Source organism: Phocoena phocoena, chromosome 1 (assembly GCF_963924675.1).
Source record: "Phocoena phocoena chromosome 1, mPhoPho1.1, whole genome shotgun sequence".
NCBI lineage: Eukaryota > Metazoa > Chordata > Mammalia > Artiodactyla > Phocoenidae > Phocoena > Phocoena phocoena.
Genome location: NC_089219.1, coordinates 47849410 through 47873668, shown reverse-complemented (window position 1 = coordinate 47873668; position 24259 = coordinate 47849410). Strand labels below are relative to the sequence as shown.

The following is a 24259-nucleotide window of genomic DNA, read 5'->3' as shown; positions in this document are numbered from 1 at the left end:
TTATGATTTGTGCCCTTTCCTGTATGTTATGCTGTAATTATAATTTTAACTTTACTAAGGTAACTGTCAAAAGATAGACACAGCATGCAAACTTTCCAAATAAATAAAAAAGAAAAACAGAATGAAGAAAAGAGAAGAAACCTCAGTCAATCAAGCACAAGGAAAATGAGGGAAAAATAGAACAAATAAAAAGTAGGTAATAAAATACTAGATATAAATTTCAAAATATCAGCAAACCTTATAAACATGAAACTCTCTAATTAGAGGACATATGCATTCAAATCATTCAATATTAAACAATATTTGCGTAGCTTTTACGTCCCCAGCATTGTTCTAGGTGCTGGGGATATAGCAGTAAATAAACCAGACAAAAATTCCTGTCCTCATGGAGATTACATTCTGATCTGAGGAGACGGATGATAAATATATACACAATAAAATATTCACTATGTGGAGCGGTAGTAAATACTATAGAAAAAAATAATAAAGCAAAGAAAGAGAATTAGGGGTCTTCCCTGGTGGTGCAGTGGTTAAGAATCCACCTGCCAATGCAGGGAACACAGGTTCAAGCCCTGGTCCTGGAAGATCCCACATGCTGCAGAGAAACCAAGCCCATGCGCCACAACTACTGAGCCTGTGCTCTAGAACCTGCGAGCCACAACTACTGAGCCTGAGTGCCGCAACTACTGAAGCCTAGAGCCCATGCTCTGCAACAAGAGAAACCACCACAGTGAGAAGCCCCCGCTCGCCAGAACTAGAGAAAGCCTGCATGCAGCAACGAAGACCCAATGCAGCCAAAAACAAAATAAATACATTTTTAAAAAAAAAAAAAAATAAAGAGAATTAGGGAGGCAGGTGGAGGAAGTGGAAGTTGCAATTTTAAAGTGCGCATAGATGACCTCAAAGATGTAAAGTAGGTGAGGAATAGAGCCATGGCTATCCAGAATGTTCTAGGGAGAGAGGAAAAGGAGTGCAAATATCCCAGGGCAGGAGTCTACTAGATGTGTTGGTAGAATAGCAAGGAGGCCAGTGTAGCTGGAGCAGGACTGAAGGAGACTGTAGGAGGAGATAAGGTCAGAGAGATAACAAGGGGCCAGATAATATAGGGGCTTCTGTAGACCATTGCAAGAACTTTGGCATTTATTATGAGATATATATATATTTTTAATAACATTGAAAGGTTTTGAGCACAAGAATAGAATGATCTGACTTGTATTTTAAATAATCATATCTTGGCTGCTGTCTTGAAAGAAGAATGTAGAAGAACCTGGGACCTGTTAGGAGTTTGTTGCAGGAATTTAACTGAGAGACGATGGTAGCTTGGAGGAGGGTACTGCAGTCGAGTTGTTGAGATATGCTTGGATTCAGGATTTAGATCGAAAATCAAGCTGACAGATGGCTGTGGATTGGAGGTGGGATGTGAGAGAGAAAGGAGTCAAGGATGTCTTCAAGGTTTGGACCTGAGCAACTGAAAGGTTGGGGTTGCTACTCTTTGTTGATGTGGGGCAGACTTCAGGAAGAGCACATTCACAGAGAGAAAGCAAGAGGTTGGTTTGGAATGTAATGTGTTGAGACAACCAAATGGAATTGGTGTGAAGGTTGAACTCACGAGAGATGTCTAAGTTAGGGATGTAACTTGGGAGTTGTCTGTGTTTTTAAAATGAAGACATAAACATTTTTCAATACATCTGCCTCAAAAAGGAAGGAGTAAGAAAGAAAAAAAGTGTCCTGAAGTAAGAATTAAACAACTGTGTGTTCAGCATCTTTTCTCTGTGCTGGAGAAACATACCGATAACTCCGTAGGAAAAAGTAGGGCCTTTATGCCTCTGGGAGCTGACATTCATTGAGACGGTTTGGGGCCTATATGCTAACTGACTTCTTGTCAGAGGATAAAATCTTGTTGCTTGGTGCCTTTAATTAATAGACAAAAGTCAGGGATTCCCTGGTGGTGCAGTGGTTGAGAGTCCACCTGCTGATGTAGGGGACACGGGTTTGTGTCCCGGTCTGGGAAGAACCCACATGCCGTGGAGTGGCTAGGCCCATGAGCCATGGCCGCTGAGCCTGCGCATCCAGAGCCTGTGCTCCATACCGGGAGAGGCCACAACAGTGAGAGGCCCGCGTACTGCAAAAAGAAAAAAATAGACAAAAGTCAGAGAGTCCCATACAGGATAAATCCAAGGAGAAACATGCCAAGACACATATTAATCAAACTATCAAAAATTAAATACAAAGAAAAAATATTAAAAGCAGTGAGGGAAAAACAACAAATAACATAACCTTATGTTAACATAACATAAGGTTAACAGCTGATCTTTCAGCAGAAACTCTGAAAGCCAGAAGGGAGTGACAGGACATATTTAAGGTGATGAAAGGGAAAAACCTACAACCAAGATTACTCTACCCAGCAAGGATCTCATTCAGTTTCAACGGAGAAATTAAAATCTTTACAGACAGGCAAAAGCTAAAAGAATTCAGCACTACCAAACCAGCATTACAACAAATGTTAAAGGAACTTCTCTAGGCAGAAAACACAAGAAAAGGAAAAGACTTAACAATAACAAACCAAAAACAATTAAGAAAATGGTAATAGGAACATACATGTTGATAATTACCTTAAATGTAAATGGATTAAATGCTCCAACCAAAAGACATAGACTGGCTGAATGGATACAAAAACAAGACCCGTATATATGCTGTATACAAGAGACACACTTCAGGCCTAGGGACACATACAGACTGAAAGTTAGGGGATGGAAAAAGATATTCCATGCAAGTGGAAATCAAAAGAAAGCTGGAGTAGCAATTTTCATAACAGACAAAATAGACTTTAAAATAAAGACAATTACAAGAGACGAAGAAGGACACTACATAATGATCAATTATGAAGGGATCAATCCAAGAAGAAGATATAACAATTATAAATACTTATGTACCCAACACAGGAGCACCTCAATACATAAGGCAAATGCTAACAGCCATAAAAGGAGAAGGCAACAGAAACACAGTCATAGTAGGGGACTTGAACATCCCACTTTCACCAATGGACAGATCATCCAAAGTGAAAACAAATAAGGAAGCACAAGCGTTAAATGATACATTAAACAACATGGACTTAATTGATATTTATAGGACATTCCATCCAAAAACAGCAGATTACAATTTCTTCTCAAGTGCTCTTGGAACATTCTCCAGGATAGATCATGTCTTGGGTCACAAATCAAGCCTTGGTAAATTTAAGAAAATTGAAATCATATCCAATATCTTTTCCAACCACAACACTATAAGACTAGAAATCAATTACAGGGAATAATCTGTAAAAAATACAAACACATGGATGCTGAACAATAGACTACTAAATAACCAAGAGATCACTGAAGAAATCAAAGAGGAAATCAAAAAATACCTAGAGACAAATGACAATGAAAACACGACAACCCAAAACCTATGGGATGCAGCAAAAACAGTTTAAGAGGAAAGTTTATAGCAATAAAATCCTACCTCAAGAAACAAGAAACATCTCAAATAAAAAACCTAACCTTACACCTAAAGCAATTAGAGAAAGAAGAACAAAAAACCCCCAAAGTTAGTAGAAGGCAAGAAAGCATAAAGATCAGATCAGAAATAAATGAAAAAGAAATGAAGGAAACAACAGCAAAGATCAATAAAACTGAAAGTTCTTTGAGAAGATAAACAAAATTGATAAACCATTAGCCAGACTCATCAAGAAAAAAAGGGAGAAGACTCAAATCAATAGAATTAGAAATGAAAAAGGAGAAGTAACAACTGACACTGCAGAAATACAAAGGATCATGAGAGATTACTACAGGAAACTATATGCCAATAAAATGGATAGCCTGGAAGAAATGGACAAATTCTTAGAAAAGCACAACCTTCCGAGACTGAACCAGTAAACAATAGAAAATATAAACAGACCAATCACAAGCACTTAAATTGAAACTGTGATCAAGACAGTATGGTACTGGCACAAAAACAGAAATATAGACCAATGGAACAGGATAGAAAGCCCAGAGATAAACCCACGCACCTATGGTAGTTGATTAGTTAATCTATGAATAAGGAAGCAAGGATATACAATGGAGAAAAACAATCTCTTCAATAAGTTGTGCTGGGAAAACTGGACAGCTACATGTAAAAGAATGAAATTAGAACACTCCCTAACACCATACACAAAAATAAACTCAAAATGGATTAAAGACCTAAATATAAGGCCAGACACTATAAAACTCTTAGAGGAAAACATAGGCAGAACACTCTGACATAAATCACAGTAAGGTCCTTTTTGATCCACCTCCTAGAGAAATGGAAATAAAAACAAAAATAAACAAATACGACCTAATGAAACTTTAAAACCTTTGCACAGCAAAGGAAACCATAAACGAGACAAAAAGACAACCCTCAGAATGGGAGAAAATATTTGCAAATGAAGCAACTGACAAAGGATTAATCTGCAAAATATACAAGCAGCTCATGCAGCTCAATATCAAAAAAACAACCCATACAAAAATGGGCAGAAGACCTAAATTGACATTTCTCCAAAGAAGATATACAGATTGCTAATAAACACATGAAAGGATGCTCAGTATAACTAATCATTAGAGAAATGCAAATCAAAAGTACAATGAGGTATCATCCAAAAATCTACAAACAGGGCTTCCCTGGTGGCGCAGTGGTTGAGAATCCGCCTGCCGATGCAGGGGACATGGGTTCGTGTCCTGGTCTGGAAAGATCCCACATGCTGCGGAGCGCCTGGGCCCGTGAGCCATGGCCGCTGAGCCTGCGCGTCCGGAGCCTGTGCTCCACAACGGGAGAGGCTACAACAGTGAGAGGCCCGTGTACCGCAAAAAAAAAAAAAAAAAAAAAAAAAAAATCTACAAACAATAAATGCTGGAGAGGGTGTGGAGAAAAGGGAGCCCTCTTGCACTGTTATTGGGAATGTAAATTGATACAAACACTACGGGAACAGTATGGAGGTTCCTCAGAAGTCTAAAATTAGAACTACCATATGACCCAGCAATATAACTACTGGGCATATACCCTGAGAAAACCATAATTCAAAAAGAGTCAGGTATCACAATGTTCATTGCAGCTCTATTTACAATAGCCAGGACACGGAAGCAACCTAAGTGTCCATCGACAGATGAATGGATAAAGATGTGGCACATATGTACAGTGGAATACTACTCAGCCATAAAAAGAAATGAAATTGAGTTATTTGTAGTGAGGTGGATGGGCCTAGAGACTGTCATACAGAGTGAAGTAAGTCAGAAAGAGAAAAACAAATACCATATGCTAACACATATGCGTGGAATCTAAAAAACAAAAATGGTTCTGAAGAACCTAGGGGCAGGACAGGAATAAAGACACAGACGTAGAGAATGGACTTGAGGACACGGGGAGGGGGAAGGTTAAGCTGGGATGGAGTGAGAGAGTGGCATGGACATATATACACTACCAAATGTAAAATAGATAGCTTGTGGGAAGCAGCCACATAGCACAGGGAGATCAGCTCCGTGCTTTGTGACCAGCTAGAGGGGTGGGATAGGGAAGGAGGGAGGGAGACGCAAGAGGGAGGAGATATGGGGATATATATATATATGTATAGCTGATTCACTTTGTTATAAAGCAGACACTAACACACCATTGTAAAGCAATTATACTCCAATAAAGATGTAGAAAAAAAAGATAAAAGTCAATGTGCTTATTGTTATTTCTCAGATATATTTCTTATTTCTGATTAATAGTTCATGTCTGCAAATGGTTCTGAATCACCCATACTGTAAATATTAACCTAGGCCAACTGATAAAAAGGTGACAGTTTTAGGGTTATGACAAGTTTACAGCTCTGTGAAATAAACCAGCTTCTGCATGTAACAGGCTAGCTACTTGTGCAAAGAATCCCTAGCCATTTTTTAACCTGGCACACTATCTGGCTGAATCCATTACTAATGCATAATAAATGTTGGCATGTGCTCAATCAACTTGTCTAAGAAATTTTACTTTAAGAAAAAATGCCACAAAGTGGATAAAGTCATCTAAATGTAGGGATTGAAGCCCCAGGGCTGCACCTTGGTAGACTTCAACATTTGAGGTCAGGGATTAGAGGAAGAAACATCCAAGAAGAGGGAGGAATCACTGGTTTACTGGGTAATTAGCACCCTTCATAAATATGTATTAATCCTTGCCACAATCATCCAAGAGGGGTTACTATCATTATCCCAACTTGAGAGAATCATAACTGAGGCTTAGCAAGGTGAAGTGGTTTGCCAAAGGATCATACATGTCAAGGTTATAATCCAGTGTTACCATATTTAATCTGCCTTTTCCTATTATTGTCTCCATTGCCAGTGACCTGTGTGAATGCATTTATGAGAGCAGTTGATGAGATGTTCTCAGGGTGTTCTCTGTTTTCCTTACAGGGGGGTATGTGAAGGCCTTGGAGATGACTAAAGAAACCCTAGGCCAAGGAGCCTTTAAGCCAAATTCCATTTCCGAGACGTATGATGATGTTGAGTACCCTGGGAGAGAGGGGTAAATACGTGCCAGCCCTTCAGTGAGATGAATGTGATGAGACTTTAAAAGTACAATACAACAGGTCAATGGTCTTTGTATCTTTTCTCCCCACAGAGCAAAGTCAGATTTCTCTAACTCATTTGTCTCAGATAATGGTAAGTTTAAGAAAACATTTGAAACTGTCAATAGGAATTGCTAAGAGTTTCTGTGGCAGATTAGTAGTAAGGTATCTTTTATTTACATATTTTTATTAATGCCATTTGGGTGGGGTGATGATAAGCTAATAGAAGTGGTTCAAGGTATGTGTGAATAAATGCATTTAGAATCATGAAGGTGAAGATGCTGGTAATGGGTCTTTTGTGGCAAGAAAGCAACTTTGATGTGAAATTGCTTTCTTCCTGATCTCTTCACAATCCAAGTCTGAAGATAGGAATGTGTTTTACTTAAAACACTTGTATGGATTCTCAATACTTTTTCAAAATATTGAAGTATAGTTTACTTACACATTAGTTTCAGATGTACAACATAATGATTTTATAGATTATAGTCCACTTAAAGTTATTATAAAATATTGGTCATAGTCCCTGTGCTGTACATCATATCTTTGTATCTTATTTATTTTATAGCTAGTAGTCTGTATCTCTTAATCCCCTTCCACATCTTGCCCATACCCTACCTTGCCCTTTCCTCCACCCTTCTTCCCACTGGTAACAATTGGTTCTCTATATCTGTGAGTCTGTTTTGTTATATTCATTTATATTTCTTTTTCTTTTTTAGATTCCACATGTAAGTGAAAACATACGGTTTTTGTCTTTCTATGTCTGGCTTATTTACCAAGCATAACACTCTCCAAGTTCATCCATGTTGTTGCAAATGGCAAAATTTCATTCTTTTTTATGGCTGAGTAGTATTCCTGTGTGTGTGTGTGTGTGTGTACACTACATCTTCTTTATCCATTCATCTGTTAATGGACACTGAGGTTGCTACCGTATCTTGGCCATTGTAAATAATGCTAATATGAACATTAGGGTGCATCTTTTTTGAATTAGTGTTTGCATTTTTTTCAGATAGACACCAGGAGTGGAATTGCTGGATCATATGGCAGTTCTATTTTTAATTATTTGAGGAACCTCCATACTGTTTCCCATAGTGGTTGCACCAATTTACATTCCCACCAACAGTGTAGGAGGGTTCCCTTTCCTCCAAATCCTCACCAACATCTTTTGTCATATTTTTTTTTACCATCTTTATTGGAGTATAATTGCTTAACAATGGTGTGTTAGTTTGTGCTTTATAACAAAGCGAATCAGCTATACATATACATATATCCCCATATCTCCTCCCTCTTGCATCTCCCTCCCACCCTCCCTATCCCACCCCTCTAGGTGGAAACAAAGCACTGAGCTGATCTCCCTGTGCCATGCAGCTGCTTCCCACTAGCTGTTTGTTTTACATTTGGTAGTGTATATAAGTCTATGCCACTATCTCACTTCGCCCCAGCTTACCCTTCCCACTCCCTGTGTCCTCAAGTCCATTCTCTATGTGTCTTTATTCCTGTCCTGCCCCTAAGTTCTTCAGAACCACTTTTTTTTTTTTTTAGATTCCATATATATGTATTAGCATATGGTATTTGTTTTTCTCTCACTTACTTCACTCTGTATGATACCCTCTAGGTCCATCCATCTCACTACAAATAACTCAATTTCATTTCTTTTTATGGCTGAGTAATATTCCATTCTATATATATGCCACATCTTCCTTATCCATGCATCTGTCAATGGACACTTAGGTTGCTTCCATGTCCTGGCTGTTGTAAATAGAGCTGCAATGAACATTGTAGTACATGACTCTTTTTGAATTATGGTTTTCTCAGGGTATATGCCCAGTAGTGGGATTGCTGGGTCGTATGGTAGTTCTAATTTTAGACTTCTGAGGAACCTCCATACTGTTCTCCATAGTGTTTGTATCAATTTACATTCCCACCAACAGTGTGGGAAGGTTCCCTTTTCTCCACACCCTCTCTGGCGTTTATTGTTTGTAGATTTTTTGATGATGGCTATTCTGACCAGTGTGAGGTGGTACCACACTAGTTTTTGTTTGTTTGTTTGTTTTGCGGTATGCGGGCCTCTCACTGTTGTGGCCTCTCCCGCTGCGGAGCACAGGCTCCAGACACGCAGGCTCAGCGGCCATGGCCCACGGGCCTAGCTGCTCTGCGGCATGTGGGATCTTCCCGGACGGAGCACGAACCCGTGTCCCCTGCATTGGCAGGCAGACTCTCAACCACTGCGCCACCAGGGAAGCCCTACACTGTAGTTTTGATTTTCATTTCTCTAATGATTAGTAATGTTGAGCATTTTTTCATGTGTTTGTTGCCAATCTGTAAATCTTCTTTGGAGAAATGTCTGTTTAGGTCTTCTACCCATTTTTGGATTGGGTTTTTTTTTCTTTGATATTGAGCTGCATGAGCTGCTTGTATATTTTGCAGATTAATCCTTTGTCAGTTGCTTCATTTGAAAATATTTTCTCCCATTCTGAGGGTTGTCTTTTTGTCTTGTTTGTGGTTTCCTTTGCTGTGCAAAAGCTTTTAAATTTCATTAGGTCGTATTTGTTTATTTTTGTTTTTATTTCCATTTCTCTAGTAGGGAGGTCAAAAAGGATCTCACTGTGATTTATGTCATAGAGTGTTCTGCCTATATTTTCCTCTAAGAGTTTTATAGTGTCTGGCCTTACATTTAGGTCTTTAATCCATTTTGAGTTTATTTTTGTGTATGGTGTTAGGGAGTGTTGTAATTTCATTTTTTTAATATGTAGCTGTCCAGTTTTCCCAGCACCACTTATGGAAGAGGCTGTCTTTTCTCCATTGTATATTCTTGCCTCCTTTATCGAAAGTAAGGTGACTATATGAGCATGAGTTTATCTCTGGGCTTTCTATCCTGTTCCATTGATCTATATTTCTGTTTTTGTGCCAGGACCATACTGTCTTGATTACCATAGCTTTGTAGTTTAGTCTGAAGTCAAGGAGCCTGATTCCTCCAGCTCCATTTTTCTTTCTCAAGATTGCTTTGGCTATTTGGGGTCTTTTGTGTTTCCATACAAATTGTGAAATTTTTTGTTCTAGTTCTGTGGAAAATGCCAGTGGTAGTTTGATAGGGATTGCATTGAATCTGTAGTTGCTTTGGGTAGTATAGTCATATTCACAATGTTGATTCTTCCAGTCCAAGGACATGGTATATCTCTCCCTCTGTATCATCTATAATTTCTTTCATCAGTGTCTTATAGTTTTCTGCATACAGGTCTTTTATCTCTTCAGGTAGGTTTATTCCTAGGTATTTTATTCTTTTTGTTGCAATGGTTAATGGTAGTGTTTCCTTAGTTTCTCTTTCAGATTTTTCATCATTAGTGTATAGGAATGCAAGAGATTTCTGTGCATTAATTTTGTATCCTGCTACTTTAACAGATTCATTGATTAGTTCTAGTAGTTTTCTGGTAGCATCTTTAGGATTCTCTATGTATAGTATCATGTCATCTGCAAACAGTGACAGTTTTACTTCTTTTCCGATTTGGATTCATTTTATTTCTTTTTCGTCTCTGATTGCTGTGGCTAAAATTCCAAAACTATGTTGAATAATAGTGTTGAGAGTGGGCAACCTTGTCTTGTTCCTGATCTTAGAGGAAATGGTTTCAGGTTTTCACCATTGAGAATGATGTTTGCTGTGGGTTTGTCATATATGGCCTTTATTATGTTGAGGTAGGTTCCCTCTATGCCTACTTTCTGGAGGGTTTTTATCATAAGTGGGTGTTGAATTTTGTCAAAAGCTTTTTCTGCATCTATTGAGATGATCATATGGTTTTTCTCCTTCAATTTGTTAATATGGCTTGTCACATTTATTTGCGTATTTGAAAAATCCTTTCATTCCTGGAATAAACCCCACTTGATCATGGTGTATGATCCTTTTAATGTGCTGTTGGATTCTGTTTGCTAGTATTTTGTTGAGGATTTTTGCATCTATATTCATCAGTGATATTGGCCTGTAGTTTTCTTTTTTTGTGGCATCTTTGTCTGATTTTGGTATTAGGCTGATGGTGGCCTTGTGGAACGAGTTTGGGAGTGTTCCTCCCTCTGTTATATTTTGGAAGAGTTTGAGAAGGATAGATGTTAGCTCTTCTCCCAGTGTTTGTTAGAATTCGCCTGTGAAGCCATCAGGTTCTGGGCTTTTGTTTGTTGGAAGATTTTTAATCACTGTCTCAATTTCAGTGCTTGTGATTGGTCCATTTATATTTTCTATTGCTTACTGGTTCAGTCTCGGAAGGTTGTGCTTTTCTAAGAATTTGTCCATTTCTTCCAGATTGTCCATTTTATTGGCATATAGTTTCCTGTAGTAATCTCTCATGATCCTTTGTATTTCTGCGGTATCAGTTGTTACTTCTCCTTTTTCATTTCTAATTCTATTGATTTGAGTCTTCTCCCTTTTTTTCTTGATGAGTCTGGCTAATGGTTTATCAATTTTGTTTATCTTCTCAAAGAACCAGCTTTTAGTTTTATTGATCTTTACTATCGTTTCCTTCATTTCTTTCTCATTTATTTCTGATGTGATCATTATGATTTCTTCTGCTAACTTGGGTTTTTTTTTTTCCTTCTTTCTCTAATTGCTTTGGGTGTAAAGTTAGGTTGTTTATGTTTCTTGTTTCTTGAGGTAGGATTTTATTGCTATAAACTTCCCTCTTAGAACTGCTTTTGCTGCATCTCATTTGTTTTGGGTCATCCAGTTTTCATTCTCATTTGTCTCTAGGTATTTTTTGATTTCCTCTTTGACTTCTTCAATGATCTCTTGGTTGTTTAGTACCATATTGTTTAGCCTCCATGTGTTTGTATTTTTTACAGATTTTTTTCCTGTAATTGATATCTAGTCTAATAGCATTGTGGTCAGAAAAGATACTTGATACAATTTCAATTTTCTTAAATTTACCAAAGCTTGATTTGTGTCCCACAATATGTTCTATCCTGGAGAATGCTCCGTGAGCACTTGAGAAGAAAGTGTCATCTGCTGTTTGGATGGAATGTCCAATAAATATCAATTAAGTTCGTCTTGTTCAGTGTATCATTTAAAGTTTGTGTTTCCTTATTTATTTTCATTTTGGATGATCTGTCCATTGGTGAAAGTGGGGTGTTAAAACCCCGTATTATGATTGTGTTACTGTCGATTTCCCCTTTTATGGCTGTTAGCATTTGCCTTATGTACTGAGGTGCTCCTATGTTGGGTGCATAAATATTTATAATTGTTGTATCCTCTTATTGGATTGATCCCTTGATCATTATGTAGTGTCCTTTTTTGTCTCTTGTAGTAGTCTATATTTTAAAGTCTATTTTGTCTGATATGAGAATTGCTATTGCAGCTTTCTTTTGATTTCTGTTTGCATGGAATATCTTTTTCCATCCCCTCACTTTCAGTCTGTATGTGACCCTAGGCCTGAAGTGGGTCTCTTGTAGATAGCATATATATGGGTCTTGTTTTTTATCCATTCAGCCAGTCTATGTATTTTGGTTGGAGCATTTAATCCATTTACATTTAAGGTAATTATCAATATGTGTGTTCCTATTAACATTTTCTTAATTGTTTTGGGTTTGTTATTGTAAGTCTTTTCCTTCTCTTGTGTTTCCTGCCTAGAGAAGTTCCTTTAGCATTTGTTGTAGAGTTTGTTTGGTGGTGCTGAATTCTCTTAGCTTTTGCTTGTCTGTAAAGGTTTTAATTTCTCCACTGAATCTGAATGAGATCCTTGCTTGGTAGAGTAATCTTGGTTGTAGGTTTTTCCCTTTCATCACCTTAAATATGTTCTGCCACTCCCTTCTGGCTTGCAGAGCTTCTGCTGAAAGATCAGTTGTTAAGGTTATGGGGATTCCCTTGTTTGTTAATTCTTGCTTCCCTTGCTGCTTTTAATATTTTTTCTTTGTATTTAATTTTTGATAATTTGATTAATATGTGTCTTGGCGTGTTTCTCCTTGGATTTATCCTGTGTAGAACTCTCTGTGCTTCCTGGGCTTGATTGACTATTTCCATTCTCATGTTAGGGAAATTTTCAGCTAAAATCTCTTCAAATATTTTCTCAGCCTCTTTTTTTTGCCTCTTCTTCCTCTGGGACCCCTGTAATTTGAATGTTGTTGTGTTTAATGTTGTCCCAGAGGTCTCTGAGATTGTCCTCAATTCTTTTATTTCTTTTTTCTTTATTCTGCTCTGTGGTAGTTATTTCCACTATTTTATCTTCCACATCATTTATCCATTCTTCTGTCCCAGTTATTCAGCTATTGATTCCTTCTAGAGAATTTTTTATTTCATTTATTGTGTTGCTCATTATTGTTTGTTTGCTCTTTAGTTCTCTAGGTCCTTGTTAACGGTCCATTCTATTTCCAAAATTTTGGATCATCTTTACTATCATTACTCTGAATTCTTTTTCTGATAGACTGCCTATTTCCTCTTCATTTGTTTGGCCAAGTGGGTTTTTACCTTGCTCCTTCATCTGCTGTGTGTTTCTCTGTCTTCTCATTTTGCTTAACTTACTGTGTTTGGCGTCTCCTTTTCACAGGCTGCAGGTTCATTTTTGGTGTCTATTCCTAGTGGGTAAGGTTGGTTCAGTGGGTTGTGTAAGCTTCCTGGGGGAGGGGAATGATGCCTGTGTTGTGCTGGATGAGGCTGGATCTTGTCTTTCTGGTGGGCAGGACCACGTCCCGTGGTGTGTTTTGGGGTGCCTGTGAATTTGTTTTGATTTTAGGCAGACTCTGTGCTAATGGGTCGAGTTGTATTCCTGTCTTGCTTGTTGTTTGGCATAGTGTGTCCAGCACTGTAGATTGCTGGTCGTTGAGTGGAGCTGGGTCTTAGCATTGAGATGGAGATCTCTGGGAGAGCTTTCACCATTTGATATTACATGGGGCTGGGAAGTCTCTGGTGGACCAATGTCCTGAACTTGGCTCTCCCACCTCAGAGGCTCAGGCCTGACACCCAGATAGAGCACCAAGACCCTGTCAGCCACACGGCCCAGTATGTGGGAAGTTTCTTGCCTTTTGGGAAGTCTGAGGTCTTCTGCCAACATTCAGTAGGTGTTCTGTAGGAGTTGTTCCACATGTAGATGTAGTTTTGATCTATTTGTGGGGAGGAACGTGATCTACACATTTTACTCCTCCACCAACTTGAAGGTGCCCCTTTTGTCCTCTTTTTGATGATAGCCATTCTGACTGATGTGAAGTGATATCTCATTGTGCTTTTGATTTGCATTTCCCTGATGATTAGTGTTGCTGAACATCTTTTCTTGTGCCTGTTTGCCATCTGCAGGTCTTTTTTGAAAAGATGTCTATTCAGACCTTTGCCCATTTTTAAAATCAGGTTGCTTGTTTTTTTGATATTGAGTTGTATGAGCTTGTTATATGTTTGAATATTAACCCCTTTTCAGACATATCATTTGCAAATATCTTCTCCCATTCAGTAGGTTGTCTTTTTGTTTTGTTAATTTTTTCCTTTGCTGTGCAAGAGCTTCTAAGTTTGATTAGGTCCCATTTGTTTATTTTTGCTTTTGTTTCCTTGCCTGAGGAGACAGATCCAAAAACAAATATTGCTAAAACTTATGTCAAAGCATGTTCTGCCTATGTTTTCTTCTAGGAGTTTTCCCAGCACCACTTATAGAAGAGACTGTCTTTTCTCCATGTATATTCTTGCCTCCTTTGTCATAGATTAACCATAAGTGTGTGTGTTTGTTTCTGGGCTTTTTTTCTGTTCCATTGATTTATGTCTGTTTTTGTGCCAGTACCATACTGTTTTGACTACTATAACTTTGTAGTATATTCCCAATACTTTTAAGATTGACGTTAACATGGTATAGAGGACTTGAATGCCCTTACCTACCCCTCCATCCTCTTTTCATACATACTCAGTCTTCATCTTTGAGATCCAGTCATGCTGACCTGTTAGCTTCTCTGACTTTCTAGGCTCCCACTGCAGGGTGTTTGCATATTCTACTCCCTCTTCCTGGCATGTTCTTTCCTCCCCTGTGCCCCTTTGTCTAAGTGACTCGTAATCTTTCTTCTGATCTCAGCTCAATCCTTATTCCCCAGGGAATATTCTCTTAGGTATACAGTCTTATAGTACCATGACCCTCTTTTTCATAGCACTTGCCACAGTTGTAATCCTATATTTATGTGGTTCTTTGATTAATAATTCTCTTCCCTCCTAGATGATTTCCTTCTCTATGCTCACCATTTTCCCTAGCCCCTATCATAATGCCAGGCACATGTTACATATTCAAAAAATATTTGTTGAATGAATGAAAAGTTAATGGAGGAGGGATAATCAAATGCTACTCTGGTTGTTTTTGTCCTTCTTAGAATATTAGAATTTTAGATGGAGAAACAATCTTAGAGATCATTAAACATGGTACCCTCATTTTAAAAAAAGGAAACTGAGGCACAGAGAAGTTAAGTGACTGTCCTAAACTCATTGTGAATCAAGTTCTGAACTTGAAAATCCTCCATTGCCAGGGTAGATTCAAAGTATAACTGTGTATTTTAAGCTTATGTGTTGGACTAGGTGAAAGCCATGCTATGATGGGGGAAGATTTTTCAAGATGTGTCTGGTTGTCTCCATTATTTCCCCAGCATTCAGCACAATGTCTGCTGTTTAGTAGACTGATTGTTGTATGTAAAATATGCCAAGGGGGAGGGTTGAAGGCGGGAATCTGTTAATAAATTAACTTTCTTTGACTAAATCAGACAGACTTGAAAACAGGGTAGAAGCAAAAATTAATTTTTGTTTGTATGTACTTTTATAGAGGTTACTTATTTTTACCACGTGCTTGTAAAAACGTGCATATGTTTCAATAAAATCTACTTCACAAACAAAAGATTAGAGTACCTAGCACGTGGTAGGTATCCAATAATTTTGTGTCAAATATGAATCTGAATTATTGCCATTATAATGAATAATTTTTTTTTAATTTCAAAAGAAAATAGTGAAGAAATGTATGAAGAGGTCTACAGAACAAAGAGCAACTACCCAAAGATAGAGTGAGTTTCTCTTTTTCTTGGCTTCATAGCTAAGGGTATTTCCTGTTAGTCTAGGAAAACCAAAGTTTAACAAATGACCTCCATCCCTACCCACCCCATCTTTAGGGAAGATATGCATAGAGAATGGAGATAAGCTGTTGTAATACAACATTGTGATCAATAGGGTGCTTGTAATTGTGTACAATCATATCTAATCATTTTGATCACATTGCTTCCTCTTTTGAGAAAATGTCCATCTCCCAGAGTAGAGGACTTTGATACTGTGTTAGGGAATAAGTGAGAAAAGAGAAGTAAATATCAATAAAATGCTTCAATTCTGTAGTTGCTTTTCCAGGAAGAAATCAATGGTTATGATTTACCTGTATCTTTGAAAGTTAATGAGGCTATCTCTGGGATTGGGGCTTAATTTATTATCTAATAATTCAGTGTTATCAAGGACAGTATTTGTTCAAATGGGCATTATTAATCAAATTCAGTTATTAGGCACACATTGTGGAAAGGAAAACAGCAGTAGTCAAAAGCAAGAAGTTTGAGGGTTGAAGGGAAAAGAGGGCATTTGTGCTGGGTGGGATGATATGAGTGTATCATTCCCTCTCCCTACGCTCCCCACCCCCCAATCAAGAGCATATTTGGAAAAATTTTAATCATCAACCAGGCAGTCATTGTACCATCATTGTTATATTATCATTCCATAAATTAAAGATTAGTGATGTGAATTTCAGAAGCTAGGAATTTCTATAATGTATTTCTAGTATAGTTTGTAAACTATGGGTCCCTGAGTCATCGTCTCTAAAAGGAAGACTTTGCTCCATAAAGTCTTTAAAATAGAAACCATTTGGAGTAGATGAAAGTTTGTATTGAAATATAGTAATTCCATCCATAGCTGATATGTGCTACTTCCTATCAGTATCTAAAGAAAGAAGAAGAGCATAGAAGCTGACAAGGCATTTTCCTGCTCTTCCTTGAGTGGGGTGTGTTGAAGAAATGAGACTGAAGTCTCTGATCCTTTTTACTACAGCAGGTTTCCATCCCCAGTACTCTCTCAAACATGGTATTATTTATATCCTCTGATTCCTCTTAGTTTAGATGGAAAAGAAGCACTTAAAAGACTGCAGAGGTTCTTCAAGAAAGAAAAGGATAGATTTAAAATGAAGAAAACCAAGTCGAAAGAAAATATAAGGTAAAAGTTCCCTTTTTATTTCTCTTTCCCAGAGAGTATTAGCAGTGCTGGTCTGGTTAGTTACACAGCTGATGGTCTCTATTCTGTTCTTCTAGTGAAGCGGTACCAGAAACTAAAACCAAAGGCCCTGGTTATCACCTACCACTTCCTTGCCAATATTTGAGTGAACTACACCCACAGATGCTAATGAGAAAGTGACAATGTCCCTTTTGAAAAAATGGATGAGAAAAGGCTGTGAACAAGGGTAGAGGGAAAGTCTTAATCAAACAAAGTCCAGGAAAGAAACTTTCCTCATCATCCTTGGCATAGATTCCTGTTGTTGTTACTGAGCATTATGTTATTAATTACATCCTATTATGCTGTCTCAGCCCTACAAGTTCCAGTGGTTTTATTTGTCTACACTTCCAAATTCTAATTTGCCTCTCTTGAGAGAGGCAGTGTGTGGAAAGGGAAGATGAATTTCTCAAAGTCTTAGACCTGGAAGGGACCCTCCAAGATCACCCTAGCTAATTACCAGTGGGAATTGGGAAGGTTAGAAATTCATGAGTAGGAGAAACAAACAAGAGGCCTAGGTTCTGGATTCTAGTTTCAGCTTCTCTGTTTATTCAGTGTGCAACCATGGGCAAATCACTTCCATTTTGCATTCATAGGGATCAAGTTTCTTCTTGCGTATAATAGGAGGGAGGAGGGAGACTGGGTGGTCTCTGGAGGCACTTCTCTCATATATGTGTGTGTGTGTGTGTGTGTGTATGAGAGACACACACACAAAAAAAAACATAGACATAGATCTGTATTTTATGAGGGCAGAGGATGGTAAAATAATTTGACCCAGGTTATTACATATATTGACACGGAATTATGTTATTCTACCTTGAAGTTCTTTTCAATTATAAAACCTCAGAGTAACATGACTTTAAGTCTAATTTTCTGTTGGATGTAGATCTACCAAGAGATTTATATAGAATATGGGGTTTACAAATTGTAGTCCTGACCATGGAAGAAGAGGGAGTCTAGCTCCAGTGGCCAATGAGACCTAAAGGCAGACCCCGACCTTAGCAGGTTAGATGTTTCTGACAAAAATTATTAGTGTGATACCTGCAGTCCCTTAAACATTTGATCCAGGTGAGAATGCTGATGCGTGTTATTTTTTTAAATAATATTTATTTATTTATTTTGGCTGCACAGGGTTTTAGTTGCAGCACGCAGGATCTTAGTTGCGGTAGGCGTGAGGGATCTAGTTCCCCCGACCAGGGATTGAACCCGGGCCCACTGCATTGGGAGCGTGGAGTCTTACCCACTGGACCACCAGGGAAGTCCCAATGCTGATGTTTTTAAAATTCAAATGTTATTTCCTTTTTCTTAGAGTTATTCTTAGAATTGTAAGTGACTGCTTATGACTTTTAGAACAAATATCCAATCCCTTTTCATTGCAAGTCAATACTTTTATGGCAGCCCCTTCCTACTTGTCCAGCTCCATCTCTCGCTCAGATTTACTCTCATCACCAGCCCATTAACACATTCCCTCTTTGTATATGAGGGCCCTGGCGTTTCATGCCTCCTTGCTTTTGACCACGGCATTCCGTTGGTATGGAATGTACCTGCCCTTCTCCAACTTCCTTTGATTATCAAAGTTCTAGCCTTCCCTTAAAGTTTGGTCAAATATTATCCTTTCTGGGACGCATTCCATGAACCTTTCTACCCAAACCTGTATTACCGGTTTCTCTTCTATGTTTCTGTAACATCCCGTGCACATCTTGTAACATCTATTAATACTACTGAGAAACCCTTTTTCTTAGAGTCAGAGAATCAGGGTAAGAAGAGAAATCCATATACCTAATCCAACCCACTACACAAGCTTCTCTGCAGATTTCCTAAGAAGCCAAATCTCTATGCCTGCACACCTCTATAAAGAGAAATTCACTATGTGCAGGGGGAAATCTGCCATTTGTAGGAAGGTCTAAAAAGCCTTTTTTTCCCCTTAAATTTTGCCAAAATCTGCCTCTCTACCTTAATTTTTCAATTAATAGCATGAAGACATACCAAGGTAGCAACAGAATTTTATTTATTTGTTTCTTTGTTTACCTTTTGTTGAGCCTTTTGATTGAGGGCTCCTCTCTGGAACATCAACTCTTAGTTTGTTGCGTTTTCTTCAGAAGGAGGTTGCAACCATGAAAATGTGACCTTTAAAAAGAGTTGGGGGCTTCCTTGGTGGCGCAGTGGTTGAGAGTCCGCCTGCCAATGCAGGGCACACGGGTTCGTGCCCCGGTCCGGGAAGATCCCACATGCCGTGAAGCAGCTAGGCCCGTGAGCCATGGCCGCGGAGCCTGCGCGTCCGGAGCCTGTGCTCTGCAACGGGAGAGGCCACAACAGTGAGAGGCACGCGTACCGCAAAAAAAAAAAAAAAGAATTGGGGCTTTCAATCTTCTCTCTCTCTCACACATACACACACGCACAAACACACGCACACACTGCCTGTTAGGATTGTCATTATTAAATGGCTTGATTTAGGCATAAATAAACCAAGAATTAAATGCCACGGGTCTTAGCTATGCTATGAGTTTTACATGGGAATTAAATGTTAAGCCTCTTCTCACTCCCTCTGTTCCAAATGTTCTGACTTCTTCTTTCAACAGGCCAAGCACTCCTCAGCCTGAGGGTCTCTTTGCTGTTTCCTCCCCTAGGAATGCTCTTACCCCAGATATCTAGCTGGCCTATTCTCTCACTATCTTCAGGCCTCTGCTTCAAAATCACCTTATCAGTGAAGCCTTCCCTGAGCGTCCTCTGAAAAATGGCAAACCAGCGTTCACCTCCAGTCCCCCTCCCCCCTTACCCTGCTCTATTTTTCTTAATTGCACTTATCTCCATAAATTTCCTTACATGATAGATCATAAATTTCCTTGTTTGTTTTCTGTCTGTCTCACTCTACTAGACTCCATGAGGGCAGGGATTTTGACTGTTTTGTCCACTGCAGTATCTCCAACATAAAGTACAGTACCTGGAAGGAAAAAAAAAAAAAAAAAAAAAACAGTGCCTGGGATATAATAGGCACTCAATAAATATCTGTTGAATGAATAAATGACCTAAAGGAAGGAAATATCATTATAGATTTTTTTTTTTGTGTGGCCTTGGTTTCTGTGTTTAAATAGGAGCTACCAGCACCCTGACCTAATTAAAATGGAGGAAGGGAATGGGTGTTAAGAAAGGCTCCCTTAAGCAAGGGACCGCTTGCTTAAGCCAAGGCCCCAAGGATATGTGCTCACTAGATGTTGAGGGCAGGAGGTGCACTAAGGCTTGACATGTGTTCTCTCTAATCCTCACAATAACCCATGAGTTAGAAACTTGTTCCTCCATTTTACAGATGAAAAACTAAGGCTTTGAAAAGTTAAGTGACTTTCCCAGGGTAAGTGGCTAAGTGGCGGAAGTGAGAGTTGTATCAGCTCTGACTCTAGTGACCATGTATTTCTCCTACTGCACCCTGCACATCACAGTCCTGGTCTCATAGACACCAACGGAAGGGATCACTGAGTATCAGCCCTGTCCCAGGCACATTCACTTAGGACAGCTCATCCCGTACAAAGGGAACTTCTACAAGATAGGTGCTGGTATTCATTTTGGAAATGGAGAACTAAAGCTTCCATAAAGGTTAGTGCTGTTCCTTTGGTCAGCCCTTTATTATGTTCTAATCACAGAGTGTTATATTAACTTAATTTTGGTGCCCCTCACTAAACCGTGAGCTACTGCAGGACAGAAACTGTGTCTAATCATTTTGTATACCCAGCACATGGGCCTGGCCCGTGATGAGTGTCCCCAGCATACCTGTAGGACTGAAATTAAATTAATTGCTTAAAATACATGGATTTTTTTCCTACTACATCATGCTTCCTTTCATGTAATCTTAACTGTGAGATTTGAGGAAAACCAGATGATCTACCTAATCAATGTCCTCTCCTACTTAGCACATTTACCATCTTCCATTTCCACCTAGCCTGGAATTCTCCCCTCAAGTCACCTCTTTGGTTAAACATAAACATAGTCAGGGTCCAGCATCTCCAGATGGTTCTCTCTCACCATACTTAACCCCACATTGAATTGGCATCGTGGAAGGTAGAAGGCAGAAACAGAATCCTGTGGCAGGGCTAAGGGACAGCCTGAGATTGTCTCGTTAGGAAAGGGGGTGTGGGTGGTCACTGGGGATAAATAAGCTCATTTACAAGAGAGGGGAGGTGATCAGAACAGAGCTGCAGGAAAGGTTTGCTTCGTATCTTTCCCCCAAAGCATCTGTATCAAGAAACCTAGTCATCAATATGTTATTTGAGATGTATCAGCTAATATTTCTGAACATGGCTTTTTCCCTTAACCCTTTGTGTCTTTTGTCAATTAACAGTGCATTTTCCATTTCGCTGCCTGATTTAGGTAAGTGACATTCGCTTATTTGCTGGAACAAAATTATTCAGAACTGACATATTCACAGTCTGAGAAAGAGAAGTAGTAATCCTTCCTGCATTCCATGTTTAATGAAAAATTGATACATCAAAATCAAAGACATTTTACACAATAGTAGTACTTACACTGGGGAAGAGGAGTAACATTTCTCAAGTGCCTCCTTTTCACCAGGCCTCTTAAAATCTGAGAAATAGATGCATTATCCCTTTTTAGGAAGGCTCTAGGACTCATATCCATACTTTAGTGACCTAGGATTTGTACTCAAGTCTCTGAATACGAAGCTCGTGCATTTTACATTATACCCCATAACCTTCTGAAGGATTTAACAGCCAGCTCACCGGAATTAAGACATAGTGATTTGAACATGACCACTTTGCAATACACATACTAACTGAATCAAGGATGGGTCATTGGAATACTTTTTGCTTTGCTATAAAAACAACAGTGCACAAATTAATACAGGGCCTGACATCTAGTGTGCTTGCTCTCAATCACGTTCAGTAAGTTGAATCTATCGATGAGAAAGGGCCATGTGTTTTATTGTTTGTCAGGTTTAGTTTATAGGCTGTAGCGATGGTGGCTACTTTGATTTTACTCTGACTTGACAATTCAAATGTATATTATATTCCACAAATATAAGTTTGCTGCACTAAATAACAAATAGTTACATAAACCTGGTATAATAACAGCTCTCCCAGGCTTCCCTGGTGGCGCAGTGCTTAAGAGTCTGCCTGCCAATGCAGGGGACATGGGTTCGAGCCCTGGTCCGGGAAGTTCCCACGTGCTGCGGAGCAACTAAGCCCGTGAGCCACAACTACTGAGCTTGCGTGCCACAACTAACTGAAGCCCGTGTGCCTAGAGCCTGTGCTCTGCAACGAGAAGGCACCGCAATGAGAAATCTGCACACTGCAATGAAGAGTAGCCCCCCCCCGCCGCAACTAGAGAAAGCCTGTGTGCAACAATGAAGTCCCAACGCAGCCAAAAATAAAAATAAATAAAATAAAAAAATAACAGCTTTCCCAAAATATCCTCGGTCTATGTAAAAAAAAAAAAAAAAAGTCAGAATAGGCACACATTATACCCCATCCAAATATATGAATAACTGAATTATGAATTGTGAATAATTATGCCAAAAGGTTTCTAACTAGTTCAAGTGGTGAGTCACTTGAATATTATGGAATTCTATGTAGAGCACCAAGGAATGTGAATATCCTAAACTGAAAACGTCTAATTATGATTATGTACTAAGTCAGATTCAATTTTATGCAAGCTTATTATAAAGAAGCAGTTGTCAGTGTTTTGAAATAAAAATCAGGGAAGAAAAATCAACATTAATGTTCTATTAAGTTGTTTCTTTTCCCCTAGGAATTAAGCCCTCTCACTGCTCTAGCATTATAACATCTTTGTCCAGTTCCAGAATGATGGGAACCTAGTCTAAACATGATCCTTTCAGCAACTCATATTTTCTGGAAATCTACATGAAATCAAATTGATATAAATATTTATGCATGTGTTTGAGATACTAGGACATCTCACTATTTTGTATTCCTCAGTTGAACTTTTTCCCAAATGGATACTTGTTTTGTTCTTTGATCCTTTCTATATCCTATGATCAGATTTTGATTAAAAAGGCATGGGGATGCACCTAGATAATTAAGTAATTGTGTATAATTTGGAAAGCTGGGGATTGTATAAACCATACCTAATAATAGACTATTTTGATCCTATCTTGACCCTAGAACTTAGGTCTCAGGAAGTTATTATCTATGATGATGTGGACATAAAAGAAAAAAAGTCAAAGTAAGTCAATTTACCGCATTGGTCATCCCTACTGATATTTAACCCATTTCCTGATGCTTTGTTAAATACGGTCAGAGGGCCATCCCTTCAGATCCTTGGTTACTGGGTGAAAAGTCAAGTTGTGATATATTGCCCCCACTGGGAAAGGAAAATAATGAGTAATGTAGAAGACCTAACAGTGGTAGGTGGTTCAAAACTCACTGGAGCTTTGTTTCTTTTTTTTTTGTGGTATGTGGGCCTCTCACTGTTGCGCCCTCTCCTGTTGCAGAGCACAGGCTCCGGATGCGCAGGCTCAACGGCCATGGCTCACGGGCCCAGCCGCTCTGCGGCATCTGGGATCTTCCCGGACCGGGGCACGAACCCACGTCCCCTGCATCGGCAGGCGGACTCTCAACCACTGCGCCACCAGGGAAGCCCCTGGAGCTTTGTTTCTTACCTTTGAATCTATAGACTTGAAACTCATTTCAACATAACAAATACTTATTTAAATGCCTCCTGTGGAGGATGGCAAGCACTACCTGACAGAAGCTCTGTTCTCAAGGTCTAAATAACTAAAATCTATCAAAAAAGAGAAACCATCCTGAAACTCAATACCCTTATCTCTAGCTACTTATTATTTGTCCTTTCCCTCTCAACTAAATGGTTGAAAATAAAGGTCTCCTCTGCTCATCTTGGACCCATCTTTCCAAGCTCATTGCAACTGGGGTTCTGTTCCACCCTGACAGTGGACTTGTTTTTGGTAAGGTCACTAATTTCTTTGTTAAATCCAGTGGATACATGTAAGTCCTTATTATACTTGGCTTCTCTGTAATGTCTTAAATTGTTGATCATGCCATCCTTCAAAGGAAAAAAATACTAACTTTCCCCCAGGTTTCTATGTTATTATTTCTTATTCCTCATCTTTGGCTGTTGCCCCTCCTGTTTGATTGGTTCATTTTGGTTTTGTGTGCATGTATGTGTTCTAATTCATTTCTTTAAAAATGATGTGTTTCTCAGATTTCCTGTATCAGTTCTCTTCCCTTCTTCCTTTATATGTTCTTGAATGGTCTCATCTACATCTAGGGCTTTAATTACAATCACTATAGTAAAGATACCAAAATTTACAATTTTGAGGTCAGATTTCTCTCTTCCACTTTAATAAGCCTGCTAGATAACTCTGTTTGAAACTCAGAATTCCATAATAACTCATAATCTCAACTGTCCCCATCCAAATATGATCCCTTTCTTCTAATCTCTATGTTTGTGATTGTTTCAATAAA

At 38.8% G+C, this 24259-nt stretch overlaps 1 protein-coding gene across 1 annotated transcript in view; it reads left to right on the top strand.

The window, feature by feature from the left end:
• Positions 1-24259, top strand: part of FYB2 (FYN binding protein 2) — a 90726-nt gene that overhangs the window by 54243 nt on the left and 12224 nt on the right. Inside the window, 6 exon segments of the mRNA XM_065884147.1 lie at positions 6438-6557; positions 6648-6686; positions 15517-15577; positions 16659-16757; positions 21142-21170; positions 22940-23000. Of these exon segments, the coding sequence (XP_065740219.1) occupies positions 6438-6557; positions 6648-6686; positions 15517-15577; positions 16659-16757; positions 21142-21170; positions 22940-23000 (409 nt within the window).